A 27,185-nucleotide genomic window follows, 5' to 3' on the forward strand; every position below is an offset into this window, starting at 1 on the left:
CGGCGCTCTCCACCTCTCCCTCGCTCTCTCTCTCACTGCGCCTGGGACCAAACTTGTTTCAGGAAAACCAAGCAAACATATTTTCTTTCGTTTAAAGAAACAGGCTCGCCAAAGAGAAGGCGTCGACTTCCTTGAATCGTTTCCTTCCTTCACTTTCGAGAGGGAAGATTCTGGGTATCATATACAACTTCACTTATAGCCAGCATTTCGGTAGATTTCGCTGCGCGACAACTTTCAAAAACATGGATTGGGGAACCGATCTTTGGGTAAGTTTTTGACAGCTGACATAACACGATGCACTAAGCCCCTATTTAAAGTACTATTCTGAGGGGTTTGTTGGTTTGCGTTTTAATGACCAACATCCTCGAAAAAGTAATTGGCTGTAGGGGCTATTGTTTTTTCCTTGACCCGCTCTGCATCGGACGTTGTTTCGTGCTCTAGGCCTGGGTTAGGCAGCTCCGCATTGACAGGACAATACGACACCTTTAATGTGGAGAGCCACAGTGTTTCGCAATCCTAGGCGCTTACCTTATCACTGCATGGAAGGAATGGCACATTACCCCCCCAGACACACACACACACACACACACACACACACGCACGTTTAAACTACAAAATGATCCGGAGTTTAGCGACACATAGTTTAAGTTGCCACTTTTCACCTAGGGCTAGTTCATGTTGCCTGCTGTAAAACACATTGGGATACATTCTTGGGTGGCCTACCGTTTTCCACTTGGATGTTGGTTATGATTGACTTAAAAAGTTCTCTCTTGGGCCTTCGTGTATGTGAAAGGGACGAGTTATATAGTCTTATCTCAATTTTTAAGCGCTGACTCAAGCACAGATTGCACCGTGACAAGATCACTTTGAACTACATGCTTTCTTTCTCGTTCCTTACTATTTTCTTCCTGTGCATCCGGATACATTTATTTTCTTCACCATAACAATACCTATATAAATCCTAGGCTACTGTCAACGTGTTATGCTTCGGTGTTAAATTATTCTCGTACCATGTCCAGTTAATTACATGACTGTAAGGGGCCTTAGGAAACCCGTGACTAGACCCACTATCCTATTTAATTACAATGTTACAATTGTCTGTATGTGGGCGAAAATAAAGGAAATCTATTCAAGTTATTTCTGACATGTCATAGGCCTATTTGTCAATTGCCACAATTCCCAAATCCAATTAAGACGTAATTCCCTTTCCCAGTGTGTGACTGTGACAACAACAATCCTCCTGTGTGCAACGCGTGGCCATGCAAGCTAAAATATGGTTCCTCATGCTGTCATTTCGTCTACAATTCCATACGGACGGATGTTTATATTGTGAACACATAGTCCTATATACAGTAGCTTTTCCTTTACAGACCTGCTGTGCCCGCGATGCTCACGTGCCCCCTCTACTTCCAGTAAGCCTATATCTGTGTGACGACAGTTTTGTTTTTGGGGTCAAAAGGCAACGTCAGATGCCCAAGAGTGTCCCTGGAAAAGGCATGGTTCCCAGGTTTTTGTTGCCGCTGGTTTTCCCACACGACTGTAGCCATGGGAAAGCAATGGAAACTTGCAACCTTGGTTGTTGGGGATAGATGTTGCAACTTGTCTGGGACATACATAGTAGACAAGAGTTTACGAGTTTGTGCACTTTTGGTTCTAGTTCCCAAAAAAGCACAGAAAGAAGAATCTGGCAGTAGTAGAGCAATGTGCAAACTATTAGCAGCTCATGAATAATCGCAGTTTAGCTCATGACGGTGGAGAACACATTGCTCTCATAAAGGGGTGGGACACGACTGACCCAGTGTGACTTTAGATAGGCCCCTGGGAGTGTCCGTCATAGGGCGGAGGCTCCAAATAAGTTAACTATAAGGTCATCCAGACCCAAAGTCTTGTTTGCCAATTCCTTCATTGTCTTGTCTCTCTGTCTTTCTCATACATAGATTTGTTGTGGTCTCTGGAATTCAGGCATCCTCTCAGAAACCTTTTCTCTCTCTCTTCCTCTCTGTCTCTCTCTCGCACACATATTATCCAGGACAAAGCAAACTATGTTAGTGTATGATCTGCATTTAGCTCCCCTCAGACCTGCGACACCCTTTTAGAAAACTGTATCTGTGTCTCAGGCACCAAGAGATTCTACGACCTAGGAGAACACACACAACACTCATACAGGCATGCTAACAGACACACACACACGCACGCACACACCCACGCACGCACACACACACACACAGTAACAAGGGTAGAATAGTTAAGATTATTGTCTGACAGACTACCATAGACCCCACCTACTGTTTTGTTTTTGTGGGTGTGATTACACGCTACCAAACATATGTGTTCTTTGAGTGTATGCGTTCACTGTGTGTTTTCACATGCGTATAAGACTACAGATACTCTTGATCTACCTGCTTAACAGGTTTGTGTGTGTGTGTGTGTGTGTGTGTGTGTGTGTGTGTGTGTGTGTGTGTGTGTGTGTGTGTGTGTGTGTGTGTGTGTGTGTGTGTGTGTGTGTGTGTGTGTGTGTGTGTGTGTGTGTGTGTGTGTCTGAAGAGTTTAACAGTATAATGATTTTGTTTTTGAAGGTGGAGCTGTACCAGAATAGAAGACGCAGAGAACTGGTTCATCCATACATGTAGTGTAGCCAGTCACCCCTACCTGCGGCTGCCTGGGTTTATTAATGACACATAAACAAACACACACGCAACCACAACCACTAGATGGCTTCTATGGGCCAGGCTGCAACTGACAAATCACAGTATGTTTAGGGAAACCGAAAGACAAGCTTTGATTTGATGTGTGACATCCCACGAGGTAATGGCTCTGATAAGCCCCTAAATAGAAAGAGACATTGGCGTCATGAGAAGTATATCGCAAGGTCACGTTCTGCTTCTCTCTGCTGATTGGTCTAGCGTGATTTCAATCCTGTTGAAAGCCTTTTCTAAAAAAAATCAAAATGCTTGGACCGATCAGAACTTTTTGGGGAGGGAGTTCTAGTTCCTGACGAACATGGAGAGTTTAACAGTATAATGATTTTGTTTTTGAAGGTGGAGCTGTACCAGAATAGAAGACGCAGAGAACTGGTTCATCCATACATGTAGTGTAGCCAGTCACCCCTACCTGCGGCTGCCTGGGTTTATTAATGACACATAAACAAACACACACGCAACCACAACCACTAGATGGCTTCTATGGGCCAGGCTGCAACTGACAAATCACAGTATGTTTAGGGAAACCGAAAGACAAGCTTTGATTTGATGTGTGACATCCCACGAGGTAATGGCTCTGATAAGCCCCTAAATAGAAAGAGACATTGGCGTCATGAGAAGTATATCGCAAGGTCACGTTCTGCTTCTCTCTGCTGATTGGTCTAGCGTGGCTTCAATCCTGTTGAAAGCCTTTTCTAAAAAAAATCAAAATGCTTGGACCGATCAGAACTTTTTGGGGAGGGAGTTCTAGTTCCTGACGAACATGGAGGGTCGCAATCGGCCAAATTAAAAATAAATGAAAGGGAGGCTAACAAAACACTTTTTACCTTAAACTGAATGAATAATGTTGTCAAAAGATAAACACAAATCTGAACGGAAGGCTCTGAGGATAGAATATCTTTTGCTTTTTACTTTAAACCGGATTCCTCGAGAACGACCAGAGCAAGATGGCCGCTTATTGGTGTTAAGGCCGCACCCATATTTGGAAATCAATTGTTTTTTCCAGATGGATTTTCAATATCTTAACTGTCTCACGGGACTATTAGGTCATTGTTTTCGAGGTCTCGTTGTAATTCTAGCAATTGCATGCAATCAAACAAGTGCATTGTTTGCGTTACCCTTTGCTCTTTATCCCCCATCACCCTTCTGTTTTATAGCTCCTGCCACTGATTGCAAATAGCCAAGCCCATAGAGATAGGCAAAAATTAGGTTTTAAATATCTGTGTACGTAGAGCGCCAGTGCTTGTGTCTCAATGTCCTGAGTATTCCCGTTTTTTTTTCACCTAGTCAAATATTTGTTTCCATTTCCTTAGGACCAGTATGATGTCATCGACAAACACACCCAGTCGGGCCTCGACCTTGTGGAGCGCTATATCAAGTTTGTGAAGGAGCGCACTGAGATAGAACAGAGCTACGCCAAGCAGCTCAGGTGAGCTGGACGCACCCCTAGACGTTGCCCACATACCCTTAAGCTGTGGGTTACAATTTGGCTGTTGAATTGTACGAACAGTCGACTATGAATGTGTGCCACTTGGGTCCAAACAGGAACTAGAATGTGCAGTATGTCTCACTCTGCCCCCGTCTCTGCTTAATAGGAATTTGACTAAGAAGTACACCAAACGAGGAAGCAAGGAGGAGCCGGAGAGCAAGTGAGAGAACGAGAGAGAGAACGAGAACGAGAGAGTCATGCCTATTGGCTCTCATTCTTAACCATTTTCAACTGATATCCTAAACGCTCTGCCCCATATCTTGCAGTCATCCCTTTTCTGTTCTGTGTTCAGCATCTGAAATTGGAAAAAACAAACATTTTTAGCCACACTCATTAAGGCTCAGGTTTACTCACAACCTATGGGAATGCCATCTGACTAAGGCTCACGGTGGCGCTAGACGTATGGGCACCATACTGACTTTAATTAAAAGCTCTGCTTCCTAAAAGACCATCGCCCCAGGCCTTCCTGTCACTGTTACATTTTTTGTTGTTGTTCTACCAAGCATGTGTTCACACTGTCATGATACATGCTGACGGTGTGTCATGGGTGAACTACAGTCATTAAGCCAGTGTTCACCAGGGTGTCCAGGTGAGCTGAAGCTAGCGCCCCCAAAGGACATGAAGGCAATCGGCTACGTCAAATTGTTCTGGTGTGTGTGTGTGTTTGCCGGAGCCAAGAGCGTTTCAACTGCACCCATGCATGCAACTCAAAGCTTTCAAAGCTAAGGACAGACTTGGTTTATATTATGGCCTTGTCCCACCCATCTTTTCCCAGTTGACTTTGCCAAATTCTCATCGGTGAGATCCCTATTGATATATTTCCCTGTGGACAAAAGAAAACAAACAAGATTTCCTAATTTTGTCCCGCCTGCGCCTCCAGGTTCTCCAATCACGCTGCATTCCAGGACATCCTGAATGAGATGAACGACTATGCCGGCCAACGGGAGGTCATCGCTGAGAACATGATGACTGGCATCTGTGTGGAACTCACAAAGTACCTGCAAGACCTCAAAGGCGAGCGCAAGACGGTGAGAAAAAGACTCGGCGATGGGAAGGAAACCAAATGGAAGGCCAGAAGGTCATGTTTAGGGAACCCCTATGATGTCAGGATAAGCCGTTACAAGCCATTTCAGGCCGTACACTACAGTGAGCTCACACGTAGGAGTCTACAAGCGGCTGTACGATGGATAGATCTTGAGCCTACTAGTTGGTACAGTCCACTGGTATGCTAAGTAGGTTGACCTATCTGTCGTACAACTACAATGTACAGGTTGCTCTATCTATGGTATATCTACAATGTACAGGTTGCTCTATCTATGGTATGTCTACAATGTACAGGTTGACCTATCTGTCGTACAACTACAATGTACAGGTTGCTCTATCTATGGTATATCTACAATGTACAGGTTGCTCTATCTATGGTATGTCTACAATGTGCAGTTTGCTCTATCCATCGTACATTGAAAATGGCTAAGACCACCTGATGATCCAATATGGGGCCCATCAAAGTAGAAGTTAGGTGATGCATATTGTGGATGAGATGCTGTAAACCCCCTCACCTGTTTCCCTCCATAGCATCTCGCAGACGCCAAGAAAGCACAACAGAGCTTGGAGGCCAGCCTCAAACAGCTGGAAAGTGTGAGTGTCGTTCGTCGTCCGTGAAAATAGTTCTAACAAAAAAATGATCACCAATCTGTGTCTGTGTGAAGCTCTTCGCGGATATCAAAATAATTACTATTGAAGGAATGCTTTTCATACGCTGGACCCATGCTATTGATCTTCCTTTTAGGCTACCCAGGTGTGTGTATATGTGGTTATGTTTGTACCTTGCTTTTATATGTGCATGTGTCTGTCTTCCTCCAGACTAAAAAGCGATTTGCTAAGGAGTGGGGCGAGGCCGAGAAAGCAACACAGCAAGCGGAGAAAACAGAGGCTGACGTGAATGCCACCAAGCTGGACGTGGAGAAGGTAAACAGGTTTTTGATTTATTTAGTTGAATTGTATTCGCCGCAAAGTTGGGTTCTACTTTATATTCTCCTATTCCTCCCTCTCTTTGCCTCCCTCTCCCCCCCCCACACACACACATTGCCACCTCTTTTTCCATACCTTCTTTCTTTCAATCCTCCTTTATTCCTCTCCATTCATCGTCCCCCGGCCTCTCTTTCTAAGTCCTTTCATGTGTTGGTGGGCGGGTTGGCTGTGTTTTGGCTTCTGTTTTGGTTCTGTCTTTTAACATTGTGTTGGTTCTTCTTTCTGTTAACGTTGTTTTGTTTCTGTCTTTTAACGTTGTGTTGGTTGTCCTCGCTGTTAACTGCGTTGGTTCTTCTGTCGTATAACTGTGTTAGTTCTTCTCTCTGTTATCTGTTTTGGTTCTTCTCTCTGTTATCTGTTTTGGTTCTTCTCTCTGTGAACAATGTGTTGGTTCTTCTGTCTGTTAAATGTGTTGGTTCTTCTGTCCGTTAACACTCAGTACGTTTACATGCACAGCTTAAGCCGACCTAAGCCATAGTTCGACTATCCCCGTCCTCAATCGGACAACTGCAATTGTCCGAGTACACATGGCGGTGAGAAAATCAATTAATTGGCAGAAGCATTTCATACCCCGTTACGATAGGTGGTGCTGTGCCCATTTCAGCTAGTGATAATAGAGCCACCGGTTGACCGCTTTACGTCACTAGCAACAACAAACTCAGGCGGCCGCAGCATTCGAGAAAGATGTTCTCAGTAGACAGCTGTCAGTTCACTTCAGGTCCATGTCCATTTCTCCGACACTCCATTGTTCCGACCTCGGTCGTATGCTCCTCCGGGAATCACTCAAACACACTGCCATTCTCGCCCACACACATACGCAACTCTCGTAACAGAAGCGTAATGTGTACTGAATGCATGTTGATGATGATACACTTCTTATAGGGGGTAACTACGTTGGCACTTCACCGACTTCCTCCATCTTCTCCGCCACCTTTTTAAATAAATGGCAGTTTCTAGTTTTCTGACGGCGACAACAACACAACTATCGTCTCCTTATACTCAAGGCCCCTGGGAAAAATCTCGAGCATGCGTAGAACGCATAATCCGATTCAAATCCGATTGACCGTATACATGCACGCTTAATTCGACTAACAATCGAATAATCTAGGGTCTTAATTAAACTATGAGTAACTGGATTCGATTTTTTAGTCCGACTAAGGTGTATACATGCATTTTAATAATCCAATCATAGTCGGACTAAGCCAATAATTCGACTTTCTTGAGTGTCTGAATGTGTTGGTTCTGTCTCCGGATGTTTTTAGGCTAAGCAGCACTCCAGCTCCCGCACTCACACAGCTGAGGAGTGCAGGAATGACTATGCAGCCCAACTACAGAAATACAACAAGGAGCAGAGCCACTTTTACTACACAGAGATACCTCAAATCTTTAACGTAAGACTGCGCTGGTAAAACAATTTAATTTACATTTTTCAAAGTGTATGTTTTTAAGTCTCACACATGGGTAGTGTGTTATATGGGTAGCTATTTCCTTACACACACACACAAACACACTCACTCACTCAATCACTCACTCACTCACTCACTCACTCACTCACTCACTCACTCACTCACTCACTCACTCACTCACTCACTCACTCACTCACTCACTCACTCACTCACTCACTCACTCACTCACTCACTCACTCACTCACTCACTCACTCACTCACTCACTCACTCACTCACTCACTCACTCACTCACTCACTCACTCACACACTCACACTCACACTCACACTCTGAGTCACTGATAAAAAGAAAAAGTTATTGAGGTAATGTGTTCATTATCCCAAATATCATCCTTTTACCAAACAATGGTGTGTGTGAATGCCTGCTTATGTGTATTTGTGTGGTATGTACTGAGCAGACCATGCAGAAATTGGAGGAGACGAGGATCAGACGACTGGCAGAGGGTTACTGCCAGTTCTCGGAGATGGAGAAGAGGGTTATGCCCATAATTTCTAAGTGTCTAGAAGGCATCTCCTCAGCAGGGGGTAAAACTAACGAGAAACAGGTAACCTTCCTGCCTTCTTGCGTTTGCATGTGGGTGTGACATTTTTTCCAGTACACCAGTCTCTACTTATATTTAACTGTGTGTGTGTGTGTGTGTGTGTGTGTGTGTGTGTGTGTGTGTGTGTGTGTGTGTGTGTGATTGGGGGGGGGGGGATGTTTGCATGGGTGTGTTGGGTTTTTGCATGTTTTTGCCTCATAGGATTCATTGCTTTTCATTGAGCAACACAAGTCCGGTTTCGAAAGACCCGCCGATGTGGAGTTTGAAGACTACACCCAGGGAATCAAACCGGCAACCTCTGACTTAAGCCTCTATCCGCAGCGAGTTAGGCCAAAGCTCTGGCCTTTTAGCAAGAAAACAAAGGTAAAATGCTACTCCGCTATTCTGAAGAAGCTCCATGAACGGAATTGAAGTAGAATCCTAAAGCCCAAATATGCCTTATTGTTCCAACCTCCTTTTCTCTCCATTTATTGTCACCTTCTCTCCAAACCACACTTTTCTCATTGCTCTGTTGCTGTAGGTATGATTCACAAGCTATAATCTGAGTCTTGCTTGTTAAAATTGCCATAGCCGTCAGCTATTAGTGAGGGAAATGATCTGTGAGAAAATCAGTTTCGAGCTGACTGCACCCGCTTCTGTATGACAGTCGCGATCTTTGGCTCCGCCTCTCTCAAATCCTACCATCCGGACAAGTCTTCACTGATTGGATCAGGGCTTCAATCTTGCTGGTCAATCTCATATTCCACATATAACTCCTCACAGGTGTGTGGATGCAAAACGTCTCAATGGTGGAGAAACGTAACAGGAGGGAGGGAACAGAGAGGGAAGGGACCTTCATTTTGTCGGTTGCTTATTTTCACAAATTCTGCTCTCTTCTAATCCCTTCTGCTCTCTCCTTACACTTTTCCACACCAAATCATACACATACACACACACACACACACACACATACACTCAAGCTCACACTCACACACACACTCGCACGCTGTAGACACCACAAACAGGCATACAAATACACACAAACGCATTCCACTCATGTCTCCCCCGCCCCTTTGCCCTGGAGGGTTATTCAATCTCCTGCTGCGACGTGCCCAAACAGTCCCTGCTCCATCACACTGGGTCCACAAGGTGCTGAATAATCACTTATTTCACTCAATCACCCTCCTCTTTCATTTCCCCTTCTTCATCTTATTTACTCAGAACTGAACCCCTTCCGCATTTTTCTCAGTCAGCTTCCAAATAAATCCTATCATTTTCTCTTTCCTTCTGATTCTCAGTCGGCCCCTCCCCCCTTCTCTCCCCCCTCGTCTCCGTTCCCACCTGGCGGCCCAACCCTGCCCCTCCCCCCCCTTCCCCTCTCCAAATTGCCGCAATCCCCCCTCTCCCTCTGTCTGCGGGACTTGAAGCGCTGTGTCGCGCCCAGGGTAGCCTCTTTAAGACCCTTGCTCAAGCACACCTGGGTGAGTTGCGCTGGGCAATCGGATAGCCCGGTACGTTCTGGTCCCGCCCCCCTCCTCCATCCGTGGCAGCCAATGTCCTGTTGATGTCGCATCGTTAGGTTGTGTCGTTCTTGTTGTTGGCGCAGCACCCATTCATTCATGATGATGATACACAGCATGCTTATGTTAAGTCGTAAGAGTCAATGAATGTATTAATAATAGGATGCATGCTGACATAGGTGTGTCTGAGGCTACGTTCTCCCGTCTGGAAAAAAACACTAACTGGCATGTACTTTAAATGTTTTGTGTGTGTCTTACATGAAGTCTACCATTTTTCTCTGTCTAGATTTCACATGCTGAAAAGCACATGGTAACGGTTGTTATAGTTACGGGCGGTTGGACTCAGTAATCTGGTGGTGGGATCTGTTCAGAGGGGAATACTATCTGCTCATCATGTGTGCTTGGTCATAGAGAAATCTGGCATAAATTGTTTCCAACGCGAGAGCTAAACTGTTAACAAAAAGTGAAACTATTTGTCATCTGTAGACTTTAGTCCAAAAACATTTTATTCATATATGTTGTTTTCAACATAATATTGATCCTATTATTGAGTTGCCCTTATTTAATCAACCGTTGTAATATCAATTCATTTAGAATCACACTTGATCAGCAACTATAATTTTTTAATTTATATTCAGTGGTTTTCCCCGATTAACCTCAGGAAGATTTATCCTGTTTTTAATGTCTGGATGCTACAGGGGTTTGACCTATATAACTACTCCTCTCCGTCTTTCCATATCTCCCTGGTTCCTTTGTGGTGTAGTTGTGTCTGACTACCATTCCATTACTGTGGTGGAGAATAACAGCCTTACTTGTAAAATGTATTAATCTAGAAAGCTCTATTTATTTATATAAAATAAAAAGGGCTTTCAGTTTCAGTGTGGGGAAAACAATTTCACACTTTCACCATAATGTGTTTTATTACAAGTTATTGCGGATTGGGGAAAGAGTGACATCTAGTGGTGAATACATGTCTTTCTGCTCTGGTTGCGTACGTTCGAAAAGATGATCGATGATTCAGAGAGCGAATCCCAAATGACCCAATCAATCGTGTGTGTGTGTGTGTGTGTGTGTGTGTGTGTGTGTGTGTGTGTGTGTGTGTGTGTGTGTGTGTGTGTGTGTGTGTGTGTGTGTGTGTGTGTGTGTGTGTGTGTGTGTGTGTGTGTGTGTGTGTGTGTGTCTGTGTCTGTGTGTGTTCAGCCTCCTGCAGCAGAAGACTTCTCCCACCTTCCCCCTGAGCAGAGGAAGAAGAAGCTGCAGGCGAAGATTGATGACATCACCAAGGAGCTGACCAAGGCACAGGACCAGAGGTGAGATCCGTGTCCCTTGACCTTAGAAAGTCTCCCCTGTCTAAGAAACTCCCCTTCCCTTTTCGGTTCCATCCCGTGCAGCCCTCATCAGTACAAAGATCTGACGGCGCAACACTGAATTAGTCCCGGTAGGGAGGAAGCAAAGTGCAAATCAAACAAGATTTGTATTAATAAGTATTGATAAATATACAGACGTACGTGCATACATACATACATACTTACATACATACATGCATGCATACATACATTTGTACGTAGATTAACGTAACTATTCTGAAAGTCTTTTTTGTTGTGGGAGGATTCTTTAAAGGCTCTTATGAAGCCATCTGATATCTATGGAACCGCAGCATACTGAAAGTATGTCTACACTCCCAGAAAGTGTCAAGCATTGATTAATGAAGTGTTATTTTTTTAATTGTCATACTTGTACTACATATTTAAGATCTCTGTGTATTGTTTGTTTTGCACGGTTCATTCATGCGAAGAGGTTAGTCACGCAGGGCACAGCTCACCACAGGCATTTTTATGGCAGAACGCTGGGCAGAACCGACCAATGAATGAATGGGTAATCTCGAATGAGTCACGTTAATCTTCCTCTGTTCACTCCTCTCCCCCTCCGCTCCTCTGTCGCCTCCTTCTCGCCTCCTTCCCTCTTTCTGTCACCTCCCCGTCTCTTCCCCCCTGTCAACCTCCCTGTGCTCTTCTATGACCTTTTCCACTCCACCGTCCTCCATTCCTCCCCTCCTCAAATGTCCTTCTTTGCTCCTCTGGTTCCTCGTCATCCCTCCCCCTTCCTCTTCTACCCCTTCTGCGTCCTGGCAGTGAGGCGCTGGAGAAGATGAAGGGTGTGTACGAGCAGACCCCCCAGATGGGAGACCCGTCCAGCCTGGAGCCCCAGATCCAGGAAACGGCCCACAACATCGGGCGCCTGCGGGGGGAACTCGCCAAATATGAGGTCTTTCACACGCACACATTGAATATGCATGTACTGAATATGAACACACACACACACACACACACACACACACACACACACACACACACACACACACACACACACACACACACACACACACACACACACACACACACACACACACACACCACACGCAACACACGCAGCACACACACACGCAACACACGCAGCACACACACACAACGCAGCACACACACACAACGCAGCACACACACACACACACACACACACACACACACACACACACACACACACACACACACACACACACACACACAACGCAGCACACACACACAACGCAGCACACACACACACACACACAACGCAGCACATATACAAACACAAGGAGGTCATGCATAAACAATTGCGGTCGATTTGAAGTCTGGTCCATCTGCTGTTGGTTCCCTTACAGACATGGCTGGCAGAAGCCATTGGAGGAGAGGAGTCCGCCAATGCTTTTAACAACAACCTCCAGTCAGGGTGAGGCCCACTGTGACTCTAAATGCATATCAATGCGTCCACAGAAGTGATGTCTACTTAAAGGACCATCTCTAGGATGCCAGGTGTATCATGTCTGGGTCATGCGTTCTCTTGTTAACTCTGCAGCATGCGGCAGTCGACCCGTGAGAACGAGTATGAGTTTGACGAGTTTGAAGATGTGGAGACTCCCATTGGCCAGTGCACTGCTCTGTACACGTTTGACGGTAAGTCCAAAAGGTGTGTGTGTGTGTGTGTGTGTGTGTGTGTGTGTGTGTGTGTGTGTGTGTGTGTGTGTGTGTGTGTGTGTGTGTGTGTGTGTGTGTGTGTGTGTGTGTGTGTGTGTGTGTGTGTGTGTGTGTGTGGAAACGTCTCTTTACATACATTCCCAATGCTTTCAGTTGTTGATGCCTTTGCGTATATGTGTGTGTGTGTGTGTCTGTAGGGAACAGCGAGGGCACAGTCTCGATCACAGAGGGGGAGCAGTTGAGTGTGATGGAGGACGATAAAGGGGACGGCTGGATGAGGGTCCTGAGAGCCAGTGGAGAGGAGGGCTACATCCCTTCATCCTATGTCAACGTCAATCAATAGTACACACATACACCCACTATCTTCATCTACATGAAACTGTTGCAATGCCAGTCTTCTTAAAGACTTTTACCCCATCACCTTAATTCGTGCACCACATTATTATATAAAAGATGATCTACTTCAGGTTGCTATTTTGTACACTAACTGTCATAGGATTTGTATCCATTTTAGAAACTCAACAAATAAGCAAGAAAACCCTGATCTCAGTGGTTCACCTGAGCAGGTGGTCACCATAACCATTGTTGCTTTTAGTTCACTTTTAGATAAGAATTGCAGTCTCCCTACCTTACACAATAATGTGATCTACGAATGTGAAAAGTTTGTGACCTCCAACTGGATGCAAAGCATTAGAATTATAACATGGGTATTTATTTTTAACTAAATATCGATCTATATTAATCTTTAAACTCATCTCCTCATTTTTTTATCATTCTACGGAAGATTTTACTTTTAGGGTTATCCAAATTTATTTATTTACTTTTTTTTTATATTGAGTAAAACCAAAGCAAGAGCAGAGCAGCAAAGGATGAATATCAAAAAGGTTAAGAGTTAATAAATATCTTATTTCAGTTTTCAAAATAATTTTCCTGTTTGGAGGAATAGTAAGCCGACACTTTATACGTCAAAAGCCAAGGTTGATGTTACCCGATGTTGTGGCATTTAATCTGTGGATTTACGAATCCCCAGAACAAGGATGTACAGGATGGAAGTCTACCCCTTGATTATTTTCTCATCTGATCAAACGCCCTCACCTTTATCATTTAGATCCGTCTGCTAGTTTGTCGGGATTTCATTTGCAAGGTTTTAACATGGTTGGCCAGCTGTAATTCACGCTTGGGCCGTCATAAGTCTGGCCTTTACCTCTTTGTCTTTAAATATAACTATGGTCGTCTCTTCAGCTGTTTCACGATTTCTGAATCTGTTCATCCTGCTCTTAAAATATTTTGGTTGCATTGCGGTTCTTTCATGGAATGAAAATGCATCTTTGAGACTCGCTAATTACAACTCCATCTTTATTGTAGAAAAAGAGGCCGTTCCTTATACCATAGCACCTTTTGACTTTATAGGAGTATTTATGAACCTCACACCTCACAACCTCACATTAAGTGACAAATCACTTAATGTTTACATGTTATCTTTTCTCTTGTTTTCCTATTACTGGAATAGTGGACTTCTCATTATTTTGAGTTTATTATTCACTTATACATATGAATAAGCCATGTATTTACTGTGCATACAGTGTATCATTAAATCTTAAGCGAAAAAATATATAACAATTTTGTTTTCATTTAAATTCGATGCTATGACTTATTCATGCAAAAAGCTGGTACAGTGTCATAAAAAACCTGGTAGAAAGTTTTATTGCATTTATAAACAATTTGGGGAAAATATAAAAATCCAGTGTATATCTTTTTATAGTCAGGAGGGCTCTCTAAACTCAGTTTATTGGGAGGAGGGAGAGGGGGGGGGGGTTAAAGCAGAAGCTGACTATAACATGCTTATTGATAAAGATTAAAAACTCTAAACATAAAGCCTCTAAACCAGCAGTCAGAAGAGGTCCATCCAGAAACCAAGTCACTTGAAATGTGGTCTACCTCCTAATAAACATTCCTTTGGGATCTCCATACAACCACACCACATTAATTGTGCTTGTGGTGTGTACAATATACATTACAGCAGGAAAAGGTCGATTGCACTCGCTCAACCGGTTACAAAAAGTAAACAAAAACATCTCCCCAACACGGCCTCCACCTAAAGCTGCGTTCGCACCAAAAGACACATTTGTCGCGCGACAAATCATAAACTGTCGCTGTGCAAGTTTGGTGCGTTCACACCTAACGATAAAAATCGATAATGATAAAAAGAGTTCAAAGGTCGGCTCCCTGTGTTGGCCTTAAAAACACAAAAGGGCAAAGGTCAGCTGGAACGACGCCGCAAACCCCTGAGCAAAAAAGTGCGTATCGCACGTCAGTCTTTGCGCGGCCATGGGCGGCGTGGTCAATGGTGCTGCACGGGGGTCATCTCCTCCGGCTCCAGCTTGTCCGAGAGCACGCCCAGGATCGTGTCAAACTTGTCGTAGCGCTCCTGCCTCTCGGCCTCCGCTCCCGCCTGCCCCCAGAAGAGCCGCAGGGCGAACTCGGTCCGGAAGGCCTCCAGTAACTCCGGCACCGCCTCCCAGTCCCCTGCTGGTGGGAAAGATGTACAGTCGCCGTGGTTACCCACCGTGGCTACATCTCAGCGTCGGTCGTTTCAAATCAGCAAACGTAAAAACAATGTGCCCCATCTCCCCGGACGCCTCTCTAAAGAACGTGGCGGCTGCCCGTGAGCTCTGCCCGAGGCGCGCGTGGTACCTGTGAGCAGGGAGTGGGCGTGGCGCTGGTAGACCGGAGCGTTGAGCGCCGCGTTGCGGGCCGCTTGCAGCATGTCGTAGAGGAGTTGGCAGCCGCGTTCGCTGTCCTCCCCCGGGTCCTGGCCCTCCATGGCCATCAGCAGGGGCACCAGGTGGGGCACCGCGACCGGACCCTGCACCACCGTGTCTGAAAGACATACGAAAGGAATATATTGGATAAATAAATAATCAATTACATCTTTTAACTTCACGTCTCTCATTTTAATTAATCAGAGATGTGTTGCACGTCTTATTTTTAACTGGATTAGTTAAAATAGTCTGAACCAGGATTAAAATAGGATTTGTTTGCGCTCAGTGTCTGCCATGGTGGATTCCGGCAAAATGTGAACAAATTCACAATGTAGGCTGGATAAAGATGGACCACAATATATTTGTTGCCATTAAATAGAAAAGAAAACTCTCTTGAGAGAAGACGATACCAAGCCCAGTTGGCAGAAGGCAATAGCATGAGGAAAACAATGGCCAAACTGAAACAACCATTTAGACCGTGTGGATGTGCGAGGGACTGAGTGGTGTCTGTTGGGGGGGGGCGGGAGATAGAAGGGGCTCTCGGGACCTCATTAGAAGTCAGGTGAGTTAATGAGGCAGGTGCCGTCTATGTACTAATCACCCATCTGCTATTTAAAACCCAGGCAATGGCTGGGGGTCCTCGGGGAGGGGAGCCGGGCTAGGGGTCTCTGACAGCAGTGCTGATTCACACGTTTCCGTTGGTGGCGTCATAAAAGGTGCTCGTTTAATCGGGGGGGGGAAGCCGTGTCCGCTCCGCTCGGCGGAGTGCACTCACCGTCCCCCTCGCTCAGGGACTTCATGAAGGGCTTGAGTTTCTTCTCAAACAACACGGCGCTCTCCGTGAAGCTCCGCCTCAGTGCGCGCCATGTCATCTCGAGCCGCACCACCTGCGAACACACACACACACACACAGTTAAAAAAGACATAATGAAAAAGGAAACACAATCACAATATATACACTCATAAAAAAAACATACACACCCATAATAAATAGCCGCGAATGGACAAAGCACAATAAATACACAAACAAACAAAAAGAACAATAAAATAGGGATATAAAGACTAAACTCATCCCTGGTGCCTGCCTTCGCAGTCCATATACTCCGGCTGGGAACTTCACAACAACTACGTGCCGTTGAAACCCAACCGAAAAGCGGCGCCACCAGATTAAAGACGTCCTGCTCTCAATGCCGCACCTGGGGCATCTCCAGGGCCTTCATGACCGCCGAGAAGGAGTACAGATTGTGCGCGTGCTCCTTCAGGGCCTGGGCCAGCGAGATGACTTTGTGCAGGACAGCTGCTCTCTGGCCCACCGACCCCGTGCAGCCCAGGACGTCCACCGCTACGCCCAGCGCGATCAGGTGGTGCCTGCGGGATGACAAGTACCGGGTGGAGGGTGAGGCGGAGGTCGGGGCCGGTGACGGGGTGAGAGGGACCAACGGCTGATGCTCAGTGAGCCGGGGGGGGGAGGGGAGGGGAGGGGAGGGCGGGGGGCATACCGTTCCAAGAGGTCCTGTCTCAGCTGGTGTCCATGGGGCAGGGTGACGAGCTCCAGCCCTGACTCGACGCCCATCCTCCTCTGCTGCTCGTCGGACACCCCGGCGATGCGCGCAACCTGGGGGGGGGGGGGGGGCAGCAAGGGTCCGGGGGGAATGCAGAGCTTTTTAATTGGATGCCGAAGTGTGAAGTATTAAGGCCAAGAGTTATACATGAGCCCTGATAAGGTGTTCCAGGGCCAATCATTGACACTAAATAGATCAATCATTCACGCATTTATGAGGCTACGGCTATGAGCCTTAAGACGAAGCCCAGTCCACTGATCTCAGCCATCTGCCTAAACAACTAGATCTCCCACATTGGCCTCGTGTCTCCCATTGGGATTACCTCAGAAACGTGCAAAATAAATGTACTTCTCATGAATAACTGTGCTACTATGTTGCTAACGTCAAGCAACTACAGTGATCACAAAGCTCCATCAGAGTCAGAAAGCCGTGGTTACCTGACAGTCCACACTGAGCATGTGCAGAGAGGTGGTTCTGGCGTCGGCGCGTACAAAGAGCTCCTTGAGCGCCAGCAGCACGCTGGGCTCCAGGGGGCGGTTGTTCTCAGGCAACAGCGTCGACTCAAACCGGTCCAACTGGAAACATGAGCCGGGATCCACCTGGGCAGACACGCCGTTATCACACTCCAGCATCATGATGATAATTAACATCAATGAATAAATATCAGAGCGATTTGAAAATAAATAAATAAGATCACAAACATTTGGACGCTCAAAATGCCAGTCCTCCACTCCGTCCGTCCCGTGGTTCTGGTGCGAGTGGGACGCGGCGCCCTCGTCCTGGGGCTCCAGGATGCTGAAGGAGGTCTCCGTCAGACGGGCCCGGCTCTGCCACTTCTCCTCGGCCCGCAGGCGGTCCACGTGGCCCTTCTTGTTTTTGGGTGGTGGCACCTGGACAAAACCACCAGAGGCTGCTCTTAGTGGGCAGGCATGACTGGTTCCACTGATCAGGTGAAGCCAGCCAGCCAGCCGGACAGCCAGCCAGCCGGACAGCCAGCCAGCCAGACAGCCAGCCAGACAGACATCCCTGAGCTCTCAAAACATGCAGAACCTCCACTTTGATGAAGTGAAAACGGAAACGCAGACCGAGGGACAAAATTGATTCGTTGCAGAGATCCGAAAAATGTACAATAAATCGGCGGGTTACCTGAACCACGAGTTCGTCGTAGAAGGACGAGGGGTCATCGTGGGCGACGTAGGAGGAAGGGAGCACAGCATTGGGGAACACCACTGACACCCTGAGGGGTTTAGGAGGAGCACGGGGGTGAAGCTGCCCGTCTGACCCCCGTAGGGTCACTCCTCCACCTAGGGACCAAAATATGGTTTACACATTTGTATCTTATACATGTTAAGTTATAGGGGTGCTGGATACCCAGCAAAAAAGCGTGTGTGTTGGGATTTGGGATTTTAAAAAGAAGTTACTTTTTTTAAAACCTGCATCTCCCTCAATTACAAAACAGTAGCAACGAGTGTCTAACCTGGTAGAGAGGGGCGTGACCTTTGCGTGTTCGGGCTCAGCATGGGTTCGCTACCGGTACGGAACACTGGGGAGATGGGGGCGGGGCCTTCTTTCTCTGATTTACCGTTTTGAGGAACGCCTGGTAACCAGGAAGCAGAAGAAGAAACAACGCATTGTTAAAAACTTCTGGATGACACAAAGCTAATACAGGATAGTGCACATATAGTAATGTGCATAAGAGGGATGCGATCTGCCGATTTCAAAAGGTACAGAGGAATAGACTGATGCTTAGAGTCACTAGTACATGTGGACTGTGGCTATAGAAGGGTATACCATTTCTCAGGTTGCTGTCAGATTGGGCAGATTGCATTGAAGGCCTCCGTCCCAGGTTCTGCAGGTTCGCCGGCTGACTCCCACTTCTGCCAGGGAACAAGAGAAGACAAATGTGTGTGTGTGAGCAAGACTACACAACCATGCATTTACTATTGGTAGATAGACAATGGTTATACTATAAATCACATGACTAAAACCTTTCAAAATCTTTTAAAACCTTGCGTCAGAATAAAAAACAGCATCCTTTGAATGCCCCATCCTTTGAATGGTCACTATTCTTAAGAAATCTGTTCTTAAGATGACGTCAACTGTGTCGGGCCACCGTCCAGACGGATAGTTGGACGGACAAGGGACAGAGTTGGGCCAAGATATCCTCACACCCTGTTACTGATTGAAAACATGCAGGGCTCACACATGGTCTTGTGCAACCGGGGGGGGGGGGGGGGTTAGGGGGCTGTCAGCTGTGCGTGCTAGACCCTGAAAATCGTCGTTCAACAGATGACACGACTGATTATCATCATATGCCTGCAGATACCAGGGGGTGGGTATCAGTGCAACAATAAAAAAAACATGACAGTCTCATTTAATTACATCTCTTCAAAACAAGGCACAGAACGGAGAGACCTGCTGATTGGGTCATTGCAGCATGATATTAAAGTGTGATTGTTTTGAGAATTGATGCTAAATGCTAATGCTTTATGTTAATGCTCCTTCGACTGACAGTATGACTCTTTCACAATAAATTAGGATTGATTGTTTTTAATTTGTTCTGTTGTTGCTGTTTATAACATGATTTAACTGATTACAAACTAAGATGTCTTTGAGGTCTTCTGTACTTCCATATGCAGACACAAAAATTGGATTTAATCTTAAGTATATCAACGACAATAAATCTGAGTTGTTTTTTTAAATGGCTATGGCTAGGTTAATTCCAACCTTAAAAAGGTACTGTACATAAAGTTTTCACTTTACTCAAACATAAAATTATCATGATATGCAAAATGCCAGTCGAAATACTGTCGTCTCTGACAACAATGCTAGAGCCAGTTTGTCTTCCTTTGAAATTTCCGTTGAGGGTCGGACATTTGTTTTTCTTTGAGCCTGTGTGTTATGATGATTCAGTATTCTCAGGGGATGCCGGGTTGCCAAATATTAAACAAATTGGCACACAATCACAGCATGATGCAGCCGTGGAAGCAAGCAAACAAGCTGAATCAACTGAGATTGTACTAGATTCTAACTCGAAAAGCCTTCTCCTCCCTTGGAAAAGTTCCATGACCAAAGACAAGCTCTGGTAAATCTTTATTTGCAATTGCAAAGATAGAGACAGCTCAGAGCCCAGACAGATTTAAAAGACAGTTGCCACATGAGCTGGTTCATAATTTGTAAACAATAAATAAATTGCAAACGCAAACGTCATCTGATCAAGTTCAAACAGTGTCGAAAATAATAATTGCGTTCATTGCATCAAAAATATAATGCGTCGCTCGGCTCGTCTTGTTCTCTTGCTCGTTCAGCCTGTGCGTGGTGTCACATTTCCGACACATTAATAACAGGTAAACGTGCGCTCACCTGAGCAGCGGGTTGTTGAGGTGCAGCATGTCGGCGGCTGCGTAGCTTAAGCTCCGCCTCTTGCAGCGATCCAGTGGCGTCCGCGCTCTCGCCACACCACCTCCTCCTCCGGCCATAATGTGGCCGCCGCCGCCGCCACCTGCCCGCTCTGCCCGCTCTGCCTGGCGCTCGCTGATGACACGGATAGGGAGGGTCCGTGTGATTGGGTGAAAGACGATGGCGCCCGAGGCCTGGGAGATGGGCCGGCGCCCGCCCACGTAGAAGAGTACCAGAGCAGGGACGTTGTCGAAGCGGTCCTCCTCGAACTGGAAGAGCTCCCGGGAGTAGCCCTGTGACACCAGGGGAGTGAGAGAGAGTGGAGCGGTTAGGGAGATGACTCCCGGCTCAAAGGTTCTGGGTTTAAACCCCGATGTCCGCAGCCGGCATCCTTGAGCAAGATGCCCATCCTCTACCTGCTCATTATAACGACACGCATCTAAAGAAATTATAATTCATTGCGAGTGGCTTTGGATAAGAGAGTCGGCTAAATTACTAGATAGTAAATAGTCACACACAAATACAAAACAATCTTTTATCGAACAATATTAAGACTCATAATATGTGTATACAATAAATAATTATATAATATATATATTATAATAATAATAATAATACATTTAATTTAGAGGCGCCTTTCAAAACACCCAAGGTCACCTTTAGGGTTAGGGTTATTTTATAATCTTTTATTATATAATCTATAATAATTATTAAATATAAATAAAAAAAGTATAAAGTTACATTAGGCCCTACTGTAATAAAGAAGCAGAACAATAAAATAAGCAGACCTTCTTGGGCCGTAAGACCACTCGTATGATCTTAAAGTGCATGGGTTCATCTCTCCAGTAGCAGCTGAGGACGTAGTCCCCGGGGCCCGAGCTGGAGTCCCGCACAAGGAAGTCTCCATCCCTCTCCAGCAGTGCCTCAGCCCCCTGGATGGCAACAGAGAGCAGGGCAGGTCTGTCTCCTGGGTCCCCTGTGCTGAACATGTTAACTGTGCTTCCACTAAGGACATTCATCGTGTGTTACCCTTTCTATCCAAGTCAATTTATTATAGTTATTATATATTACTCATATGAAGACACACAACCAGAGTCGGGACCAAATTTGGGAATGCATTGTGCATCTTCTTATGTGAGCTTGCATTGTACGTGTATGTGTTTGCTTGCGTGTCTCTGTGAGCATTTGGCTGTGTCTTGACTCTTGAGTGACTCTAATCTGCTACAAATATTTTACAGTTGTACAGGTGGAAATGGGGATACTGTCTTAAAAAAAAAGCCAAACTAATTGAGGAGGAAACTGCTGCAGACGAGATGCGGCAACACTCAAGCCGTGGTCCTACTGCAGAAGAGAACCCAGTGGATGACCGCGGTATGGTGGCCCAGCGCGGCTCAGTGCTCACCTCTCTGCTCACGGGTCCATGGTACCAGGCGTGGCTCCTCAGGTCCTCGGTGCTCGTCTTGAGCTCCTCCTCCATCTCCTTCTTCAGGGCGTCCATCTCTCTACGACCGCCAAACAGCTGTGGGAGAACAGCTCAGTGAGTCAGTGAGTCAGTGAGCCAGTCACACGTTTAACGAGGTGAGCTAGGCATGCTGAGCAGAGCTGATGGACGGATGATTTACCACTCCCATGGAGGTAGTTCTCACACAGACACACACACACACACACACAGCAGAAAATAAAACAGGCAGGCAGGAAGTGAGACAGACAGACAGACAGACCGACCGACAGACCGACAGACAGACGTAAACAGACACCGTCTTACCTTCAGCTGACTGAAGTATGCACTGACACTCCTCCTCTTACTGAAGAGAAAAAAAAAGGAAATTAAGTATGTGTTTTTATTGTGAACCGGGGCAGGACGAGGACCGAAGGCCACACAGCGCGGTCATTAACACCAGGAGTCAACCTGGCAGACTTTAAATAGCGCACCAAACATTTTCCCTTCCTGCCTCCCAGCCTCCCCCCCCCCCCCCCCCCCCCACACACACACACTTCCTGTCCCCCGCAAGACAGCGCTTATGGACGGACTCCAGAACCAATCCTAATTAGATAGTCGAGTAAATGCAATAACGGCCCTATTAAAATTAAATGACACCTCAGAGGTTTAAATCTGCCAGCCATGTGTCTTGTAAATGTCACATGTTTGGTTGTATACAATACACAGGGTACAACTGCGTAGGCCGATGTTGTGTGTGAAGCGCAGATGGGCTAAACATCTTGTATCGTCTTATCTTAAGTTATCTAACAGATGCTTTAATCCAAAGCGGCTTAGGGAGTAGGAAGGGGTTTGGCATCTTGCTCAGGAATCCCTAGCGGTAGGGCTGGGAATCGAACACAGTAGCTTTCCAAAGGGAGCCAAAGACCCTAGCATCTACAGTACCTTGCCCCCAATAAAAAATGCAATTTGGTGGACACTACAATATACACTTACCAAATAAATATGGGTAATAAATGCTTGAGAGGGTGGCCCAGTGGAAGTTGAGTCCCCCAAACATGCTCAATCAGATGAGCTAGACAGAACCAGTGCGGCTAGTCTGGGCAGGACAAATCTTAAGCTCTATTATGATTCTGTCCAGTCTGTCTCTGCTGTATACTAGATAAACAAAGTTACAGTGTACGGGACGGATTGACATTGACTTTTAATGTATCAACCCTTTTAATGTAGCTAATAGGGTTAATGTTGCATCGTCATGACGAGAACGTATTCCCCTTGCCTATATCGAGAAACTATTAGTTATCCAGTCGTCAGTCGACCACTCAAAAACACAAAAGATGAACACGAAAGAGTATCAATCTTAAAGTACAAATTCTAAGAAGCAAACGCATAAATGTAGCCTGGCATTAATGACACAAGACAAGCCTCAATAACTGAAAAGTCCTTGAGGAGGGGCGTTGGCCTGGGCGCTGAGGAAACACACCTGTGCAACATGTCCCGCAGCCACCATTAGCCTACCAAGTTGTGTAACTCTGTTGGCACTTGGCAGCTGTTCCTTACAGACATACCGTTACAGCCACAGGCCAAATATCACAACAATATCCAATCAAAGTTGATCGGATCTACAAGACAACCGACCGAAAGTCAAGCCCTATGTAAACGTTCTAAAGGTAACATCGGTAAAGCGGTCAGCGTTACCTTTTCGTGTACTTCTTACCTGTCTCCTGTCCGCCTCAAAATCCGCTTGATTCGCCGGGCATGGCGGAGAGCGTATGGGTTATTTTCCACAAAAGCGAACACAAATGTGATTTAAAACCCCCCTCTGCTCCGCATCCTACTAGCGAACTGCCCTTTTTTCGGGTGGCGCAGCTCCGTTCGGGACGAGTCACCACAAGTTTCTCAAGTTGTTCTCCCGCTAGCAGGCTGGAAGCGGACAGGCTCGAGCGCTGAAACATCTGTAGCAGCGCGAGCAGCATTCCTGAGATCCCGCGAGGCTCCGACAGGGGGGGAAGGGGAGCTCACCTGGTCGGAGAGGGTGGGTCTCTAGGGATATCAAATCAACGACAGCCGCGAGCTTTGTTTACGACAGGAAATCTCGTGAATGCGCTTTGTAATTATTGAGCTTTCCCCTCAACTTTAGACGTTTGGATTTACGGATTTGGGTTCTACTCACACGACAAAAGGAAACTGTATACCAATGTCATGTTTAACTGTTCATCCAACAAATGGACCCCGTTGAAAATGACCGATTGAGTGGAGGCCCTTAAACCAATAACGTGTCCCACAGCTTTGCAAAAGAGAGCAGAGATGTGCCCAAACTTGTCGGAGTCCACACACACTACTTCCAAAATGCTCCAAGTGATGACAGATTACCACTTCAAGTTCGACGGCTTCATACCTTAGTGGTATCTTTGTGTTACGTTGTATTACGTTTCAAACTGATCCGTACTCTAATAATACAGCTTAATTCGCTTTCTTCTTGAATCCTGAAATGCACTGCCTGTAGCCATATTTCATCTTCTAGGTCAATGTGTTGCTCATGTGACTTTTTGGCAGTCAGGGTTGATTTCCTTCAGGTATTTTGGTCTGGTAACATGGCAATGAAACATGAAATAATAATTACAATAAAATAAGGTAGCCTACACTAGTTGTGCTTATTCAGGAATGGTTTATCTAAATGAAATGGTCACACAGTTTTGAAGTTCACAATTACAGGAAAGGCCATCTATAATCTTGTAATCTTAATGTAAGTCGCTTTGGATAAAAGTGTCTGCTAAACGCCCTAAATCTAAATCTAAATCTCTGTGTACAAGGGAAGGCACAAGGAAACAACACTTTTGGTTCCGGGATGTGACGAGACAGTCCTGTTCAGCCACTGATTAACCTATGAGGTCAACGCACAAAAGTCCCTTTGACCAAAAAAGGGAGCATCAGACGCCGTTGCCTTTGTCACAAAGTCTCATGTTGGGTATGCTTTCGCGATCCTCTTGTTAATCATAAGAAACACAGAAGAAACTGGGAGTCCAAAGAAGAACAATTGACATTGGCTCTAGGTCAGCTCCCATCGGTGGACCTACCTTTGTTTGCTCTCCTGAGAGAGCTCTGCGTCTTCCGTCCTCTGGTCCTCCGTCAGGGGATGGAGTTGGGAACAGGAGGCGGAGACGTCGTTGGAGACCGCACGCTGGAGCCGGGGCAGAACACTGTGGCGGAAAAGATCCTTCTTGCTCCTCACCTGCCGGGACACCAGAAGCATCGCTACTGAAGCACCTCAGCATGTAGCACGGGATGCCTGCTGTAAGGACGTTCCATAGAGGTATGTCTGTGTGTGGGGGTCTGTCTATGATGTGCGTGTGTTTGTGTGTGGGGGGGTCTTTGTGTGATGTGGGTGATGTGATGTGGGGGGGGGGGGGGTCTGTGTGTGTGGGTCTGTGTGATGTTTTTGTGTGGTGTGATGTATGTGTGTGTGAGGGTCTGTGTGGGATTTGTTGGGGGGGGGGGGGGGGTTTGTGTGGGGGGGGTTTTGTGTGTTGTGCGTGTTTTGGAGATACGATGTGATCTCACCAGGTCCATAGACGACCCCAAGGAATACTTCCGTGAGACTCGAAGCTTTGGGCCACTGCCTAGAGTGCCAAATAAACAGGAAAGAATACACAAACTAAATGAAAAGTTGGATTAAGCTCATTGTTGACTGTTACAATATAGAGCTGAACAAATCTGGATGAAAGCTAAGCCTTTACTGGACTCTATGAACTGTGCGGGTTTATCGATCATCAGTAATCAAGCAATACCACGTTCAGCATAGATAGTAATAAAAAAAAAAGGTTCAAATATCATGAATGCAGTGTTCAATTTATTCGCTTCTGCAAAAAGCTGAAAATACAATGCTTGCAATAATGCATGTTCAATAATTGTGTGCGTGCGTGCGTGCGTGTGTTTGGGTGCGTACGGCGTGTTCTTGTGCGCCTCATTGTGTGCATAGCACTTGTACATAGCATGTCTATATGTTTGTTATCTTTGTTGTTATATGTTTGTTTGCTACCGGAGTAGGGGTCCAGGATGGGCTTGTGTCTGAGGAGCTGACTGAGAATGGTGGCTCTGTGTGCTGGGTCCTCCACCCCAGCCTCCTTCAGCTCTTCATCAGTCACAGTCAGCAAGCCCTCCAGAAACAGAGAGAGAGAGGAAAACATGTGTTCAGTGCTGCTACTGAAACATGCACAGACATAATATCAATATGGTAAATTCCAAGAGAGCCATACCATACCATGCACTCTCTCACACACACACACACACACACACACACACACACACACACACACACACACACACACACACACACACACACACACACACACACACACACACACACACACACACACACACACACACACACACACCTTATAACAGTCTCTTGCTAACTCTCGGTGCAATACCGCACGCTGTCACTTTGCCGTGCTGCTCCTGCCCTGTACATTCAATACTGTTTTGTTCCCACAGCCTCATCTGTACACACATATTTAAATAAACAGAGGAGTGCTCTGTATGTATGTTTGACTGTCTTTCGATTGTCTTCGAGAACTGTTCATCCGACTGACCACACACTTGGCGTGTGTGTTGATGAGGACCCAAGGAAGTGCAGTGTCAAGAGCTGAAGTTGTTTGAGAGGTTCTCAAAATAGCTGCAAGCAGCAATTCCGGAGATCGAGCAAACGGCCCACTCCCATCGGCATTGAAAGGGTACAGCGCTGGTTTATATAAAAACTCGTACACAGTCATTGAATTTTAATTTTCTTTTAAATATATGCTTAGATATATACTTATATACCAATACTTACTATATACTACATACTTTAATCCCACCTGAGCACTGTTAGATATAGTGCATTAAGTATAGTATAAATACACAATTTATCTAAATACACAATTATTGTGTACAAAAATACACAAATGAGCAGGAAAAGTAAGCATTTAACTGTTAGCTCTACATGTTGGAGTTTGTGTTAGAACAAAACAAAAACACACACATATGTCTTACCTCCAGACCATAATATTCACTCTCTAGTGTCTTGGTGTACTGTGGCAGGCCTATCTGTTTTAGCCACCATGCTATGGACCGATTATTCATGTCTAAACACCAGCAGGGAGAGAAGATATATACAGTAGATAACCTACCAAAATTCAACACATGCACGAACAGATTCAGAAACAGATTACTTTATTGATCTTGGGTGAAATTATTTGATGCAGTTGCTCAGTTTAAGCACGACACATTTAGTTAAAACCAAGAAATAAG

The 27,185-nt window shown here is 45.8% G+C and overlaps 3 protein-coding genes across 6 annotated transcripts in view; 2 read left to right on the top strand and 1 right to left on the bottom strand.

Annotated features, from left to right (window-relative positions):
- LOC130379576 (cdc42-interacting protein 4 homolog) lies at positions 1–14,399 on the top strand. Of its 2 annotated transcripts, XM_056586508.1 has the most exons (15): positions 8–266; positions 4,013–4,128; positions 4,295–4,348; positions 5,069–5,216; positions 5,764–5,826; positions 6,052–6,156; positions 7,482–7,610; positions 8,082–8,228; positions 8,427–8,588; positions 10,011–10,034; positions 10,925–11,034; positions 11,857–11,989; positions 12,423–12,490; positions 12,617–12,714; positions 12,933–14,399. In XM_056586508.1, exons 1-15 carry the CDS (start codon positions 243–245, stop codon positions 13,076–13,078), a joined length of 1,527 nt encoding a protein of 508 aa, XP_056442483.1. In that variant the 5' UTR covers positions 8–242; the 3' UTR covers positions 13,079–14,399. The 2 variants fall into 2 exon arrangements, with proteins under 2 accessions (XP_056442484.1, XP_056442483.1); XM_056586509.1 differs by lacking the exon at positions 10,011–10,034 and having other exon boundaries at positions 1–266; positions 12,933–14,388.
- sh2d3a (SH2 domain containing 3A) overlaps positions 13,667–27,185 on the bottom strand; it is a 14,273-nt gene continuing 754 nt past the window's right edge. The window contains exons 2-19 of one of the 3 annotated variants that reach the window (XM_056586457.1): positions 26,928–27,019; positions 25,936–26,053; positions 25,458–25,516; positions 24,974–25,128; positions 22,224–22,263; positions 21,861–21,977; positions 21,247–21,390; positions 20,423–20,751; positions 18,851–18,936; positions 18,537–18,656; positions 18,206–18,363; positions 17,761–17,949; positions 17,497–17,658; positions 16,997–17,112; positions 16,694–16,865; positions 16,273–16,384; positions 15,430–15,615; positions 13,667–15,264 (exon numbers count right to left, since the gene is read on the bottom strand). In XM_056586457.1, coding sequence (XP_056442432.1) covers positions 15,077–15,264; positions 15,430–15,615; positions 16,273–16,384; positions 16,694–16,865; positions 16,997–17,112; positions 17,497–17,658; positions 17,761–17,949; positions 18,206–18,363; positions 18,537–18,656; positions 18,851–18,936; positions 20,423–20,751; positions 21,247–21,390; positions 21,861–21,977; positions 22,224–22,263; positions 24,974–25,128; positions 25,458–25,516; positions 25,936–26,053; positions 26,928–27,017 — 2,541 coding nt within the window. In that variant the 5' untranslated portion in view covers positions 27,018–27,019 and the 3' untranslated portion in view covers positions 13,667–15,076. Of the gene's footprint in view, positions 15,265–15,429; positions 15,616–16,272; positions 16,385–16,693; positions 16,866–16,996; positions 17,113–17,496; positions 17,659–17,760; positions 17,950–18,205; positions 18,364–18,536; positions 18,657–18,850; positions 18,937–20,422; positions 20,752–21,246; positions 21,391–21,860; positions 21,978–22,223; positions 22,264–23,613; positions 24,050–24,973; positions 25,129–25,457; positions 25,517–25,935; positions 26,054–26,927 lie in introns of those variants that run through there. The other 2 variants (XM_056586458.1, XM_056586459.1) reach the window with 2 other exon arrangements.
- Positions 24,839–27,185, top strand: part of LOC130379547 (proto-oncogene vav-like) — an 18,121-nt gene continuing 15,774 nt past the window's right edge. Inside the window, exon 1 of the mRNA XM_056586462.1 lies at positions 24,839–25,209. The gene's annotated coding sequence lies outside the window, so the exon portion shown is untranslated. The remainder of the gene's footprint in view (positions 25,210–27,185) is intronic.

This window comes from Gadus chalcogrammus, chromosome 3, assembly GCF_026213295.1.
Source record: "Gadus chalcogrammus isolate NIFS_2021 chromosome 3, NIFS_Gcha_1.0, whole genome shotgun sequence".
NCBI classification, from domain to species: domain Eukaryota; kingdom Metazoa; phylum Chordata; class Actinopteri; order Gadiformes; family Gadidae; genus Gadus; species Gadus chalcogrammus.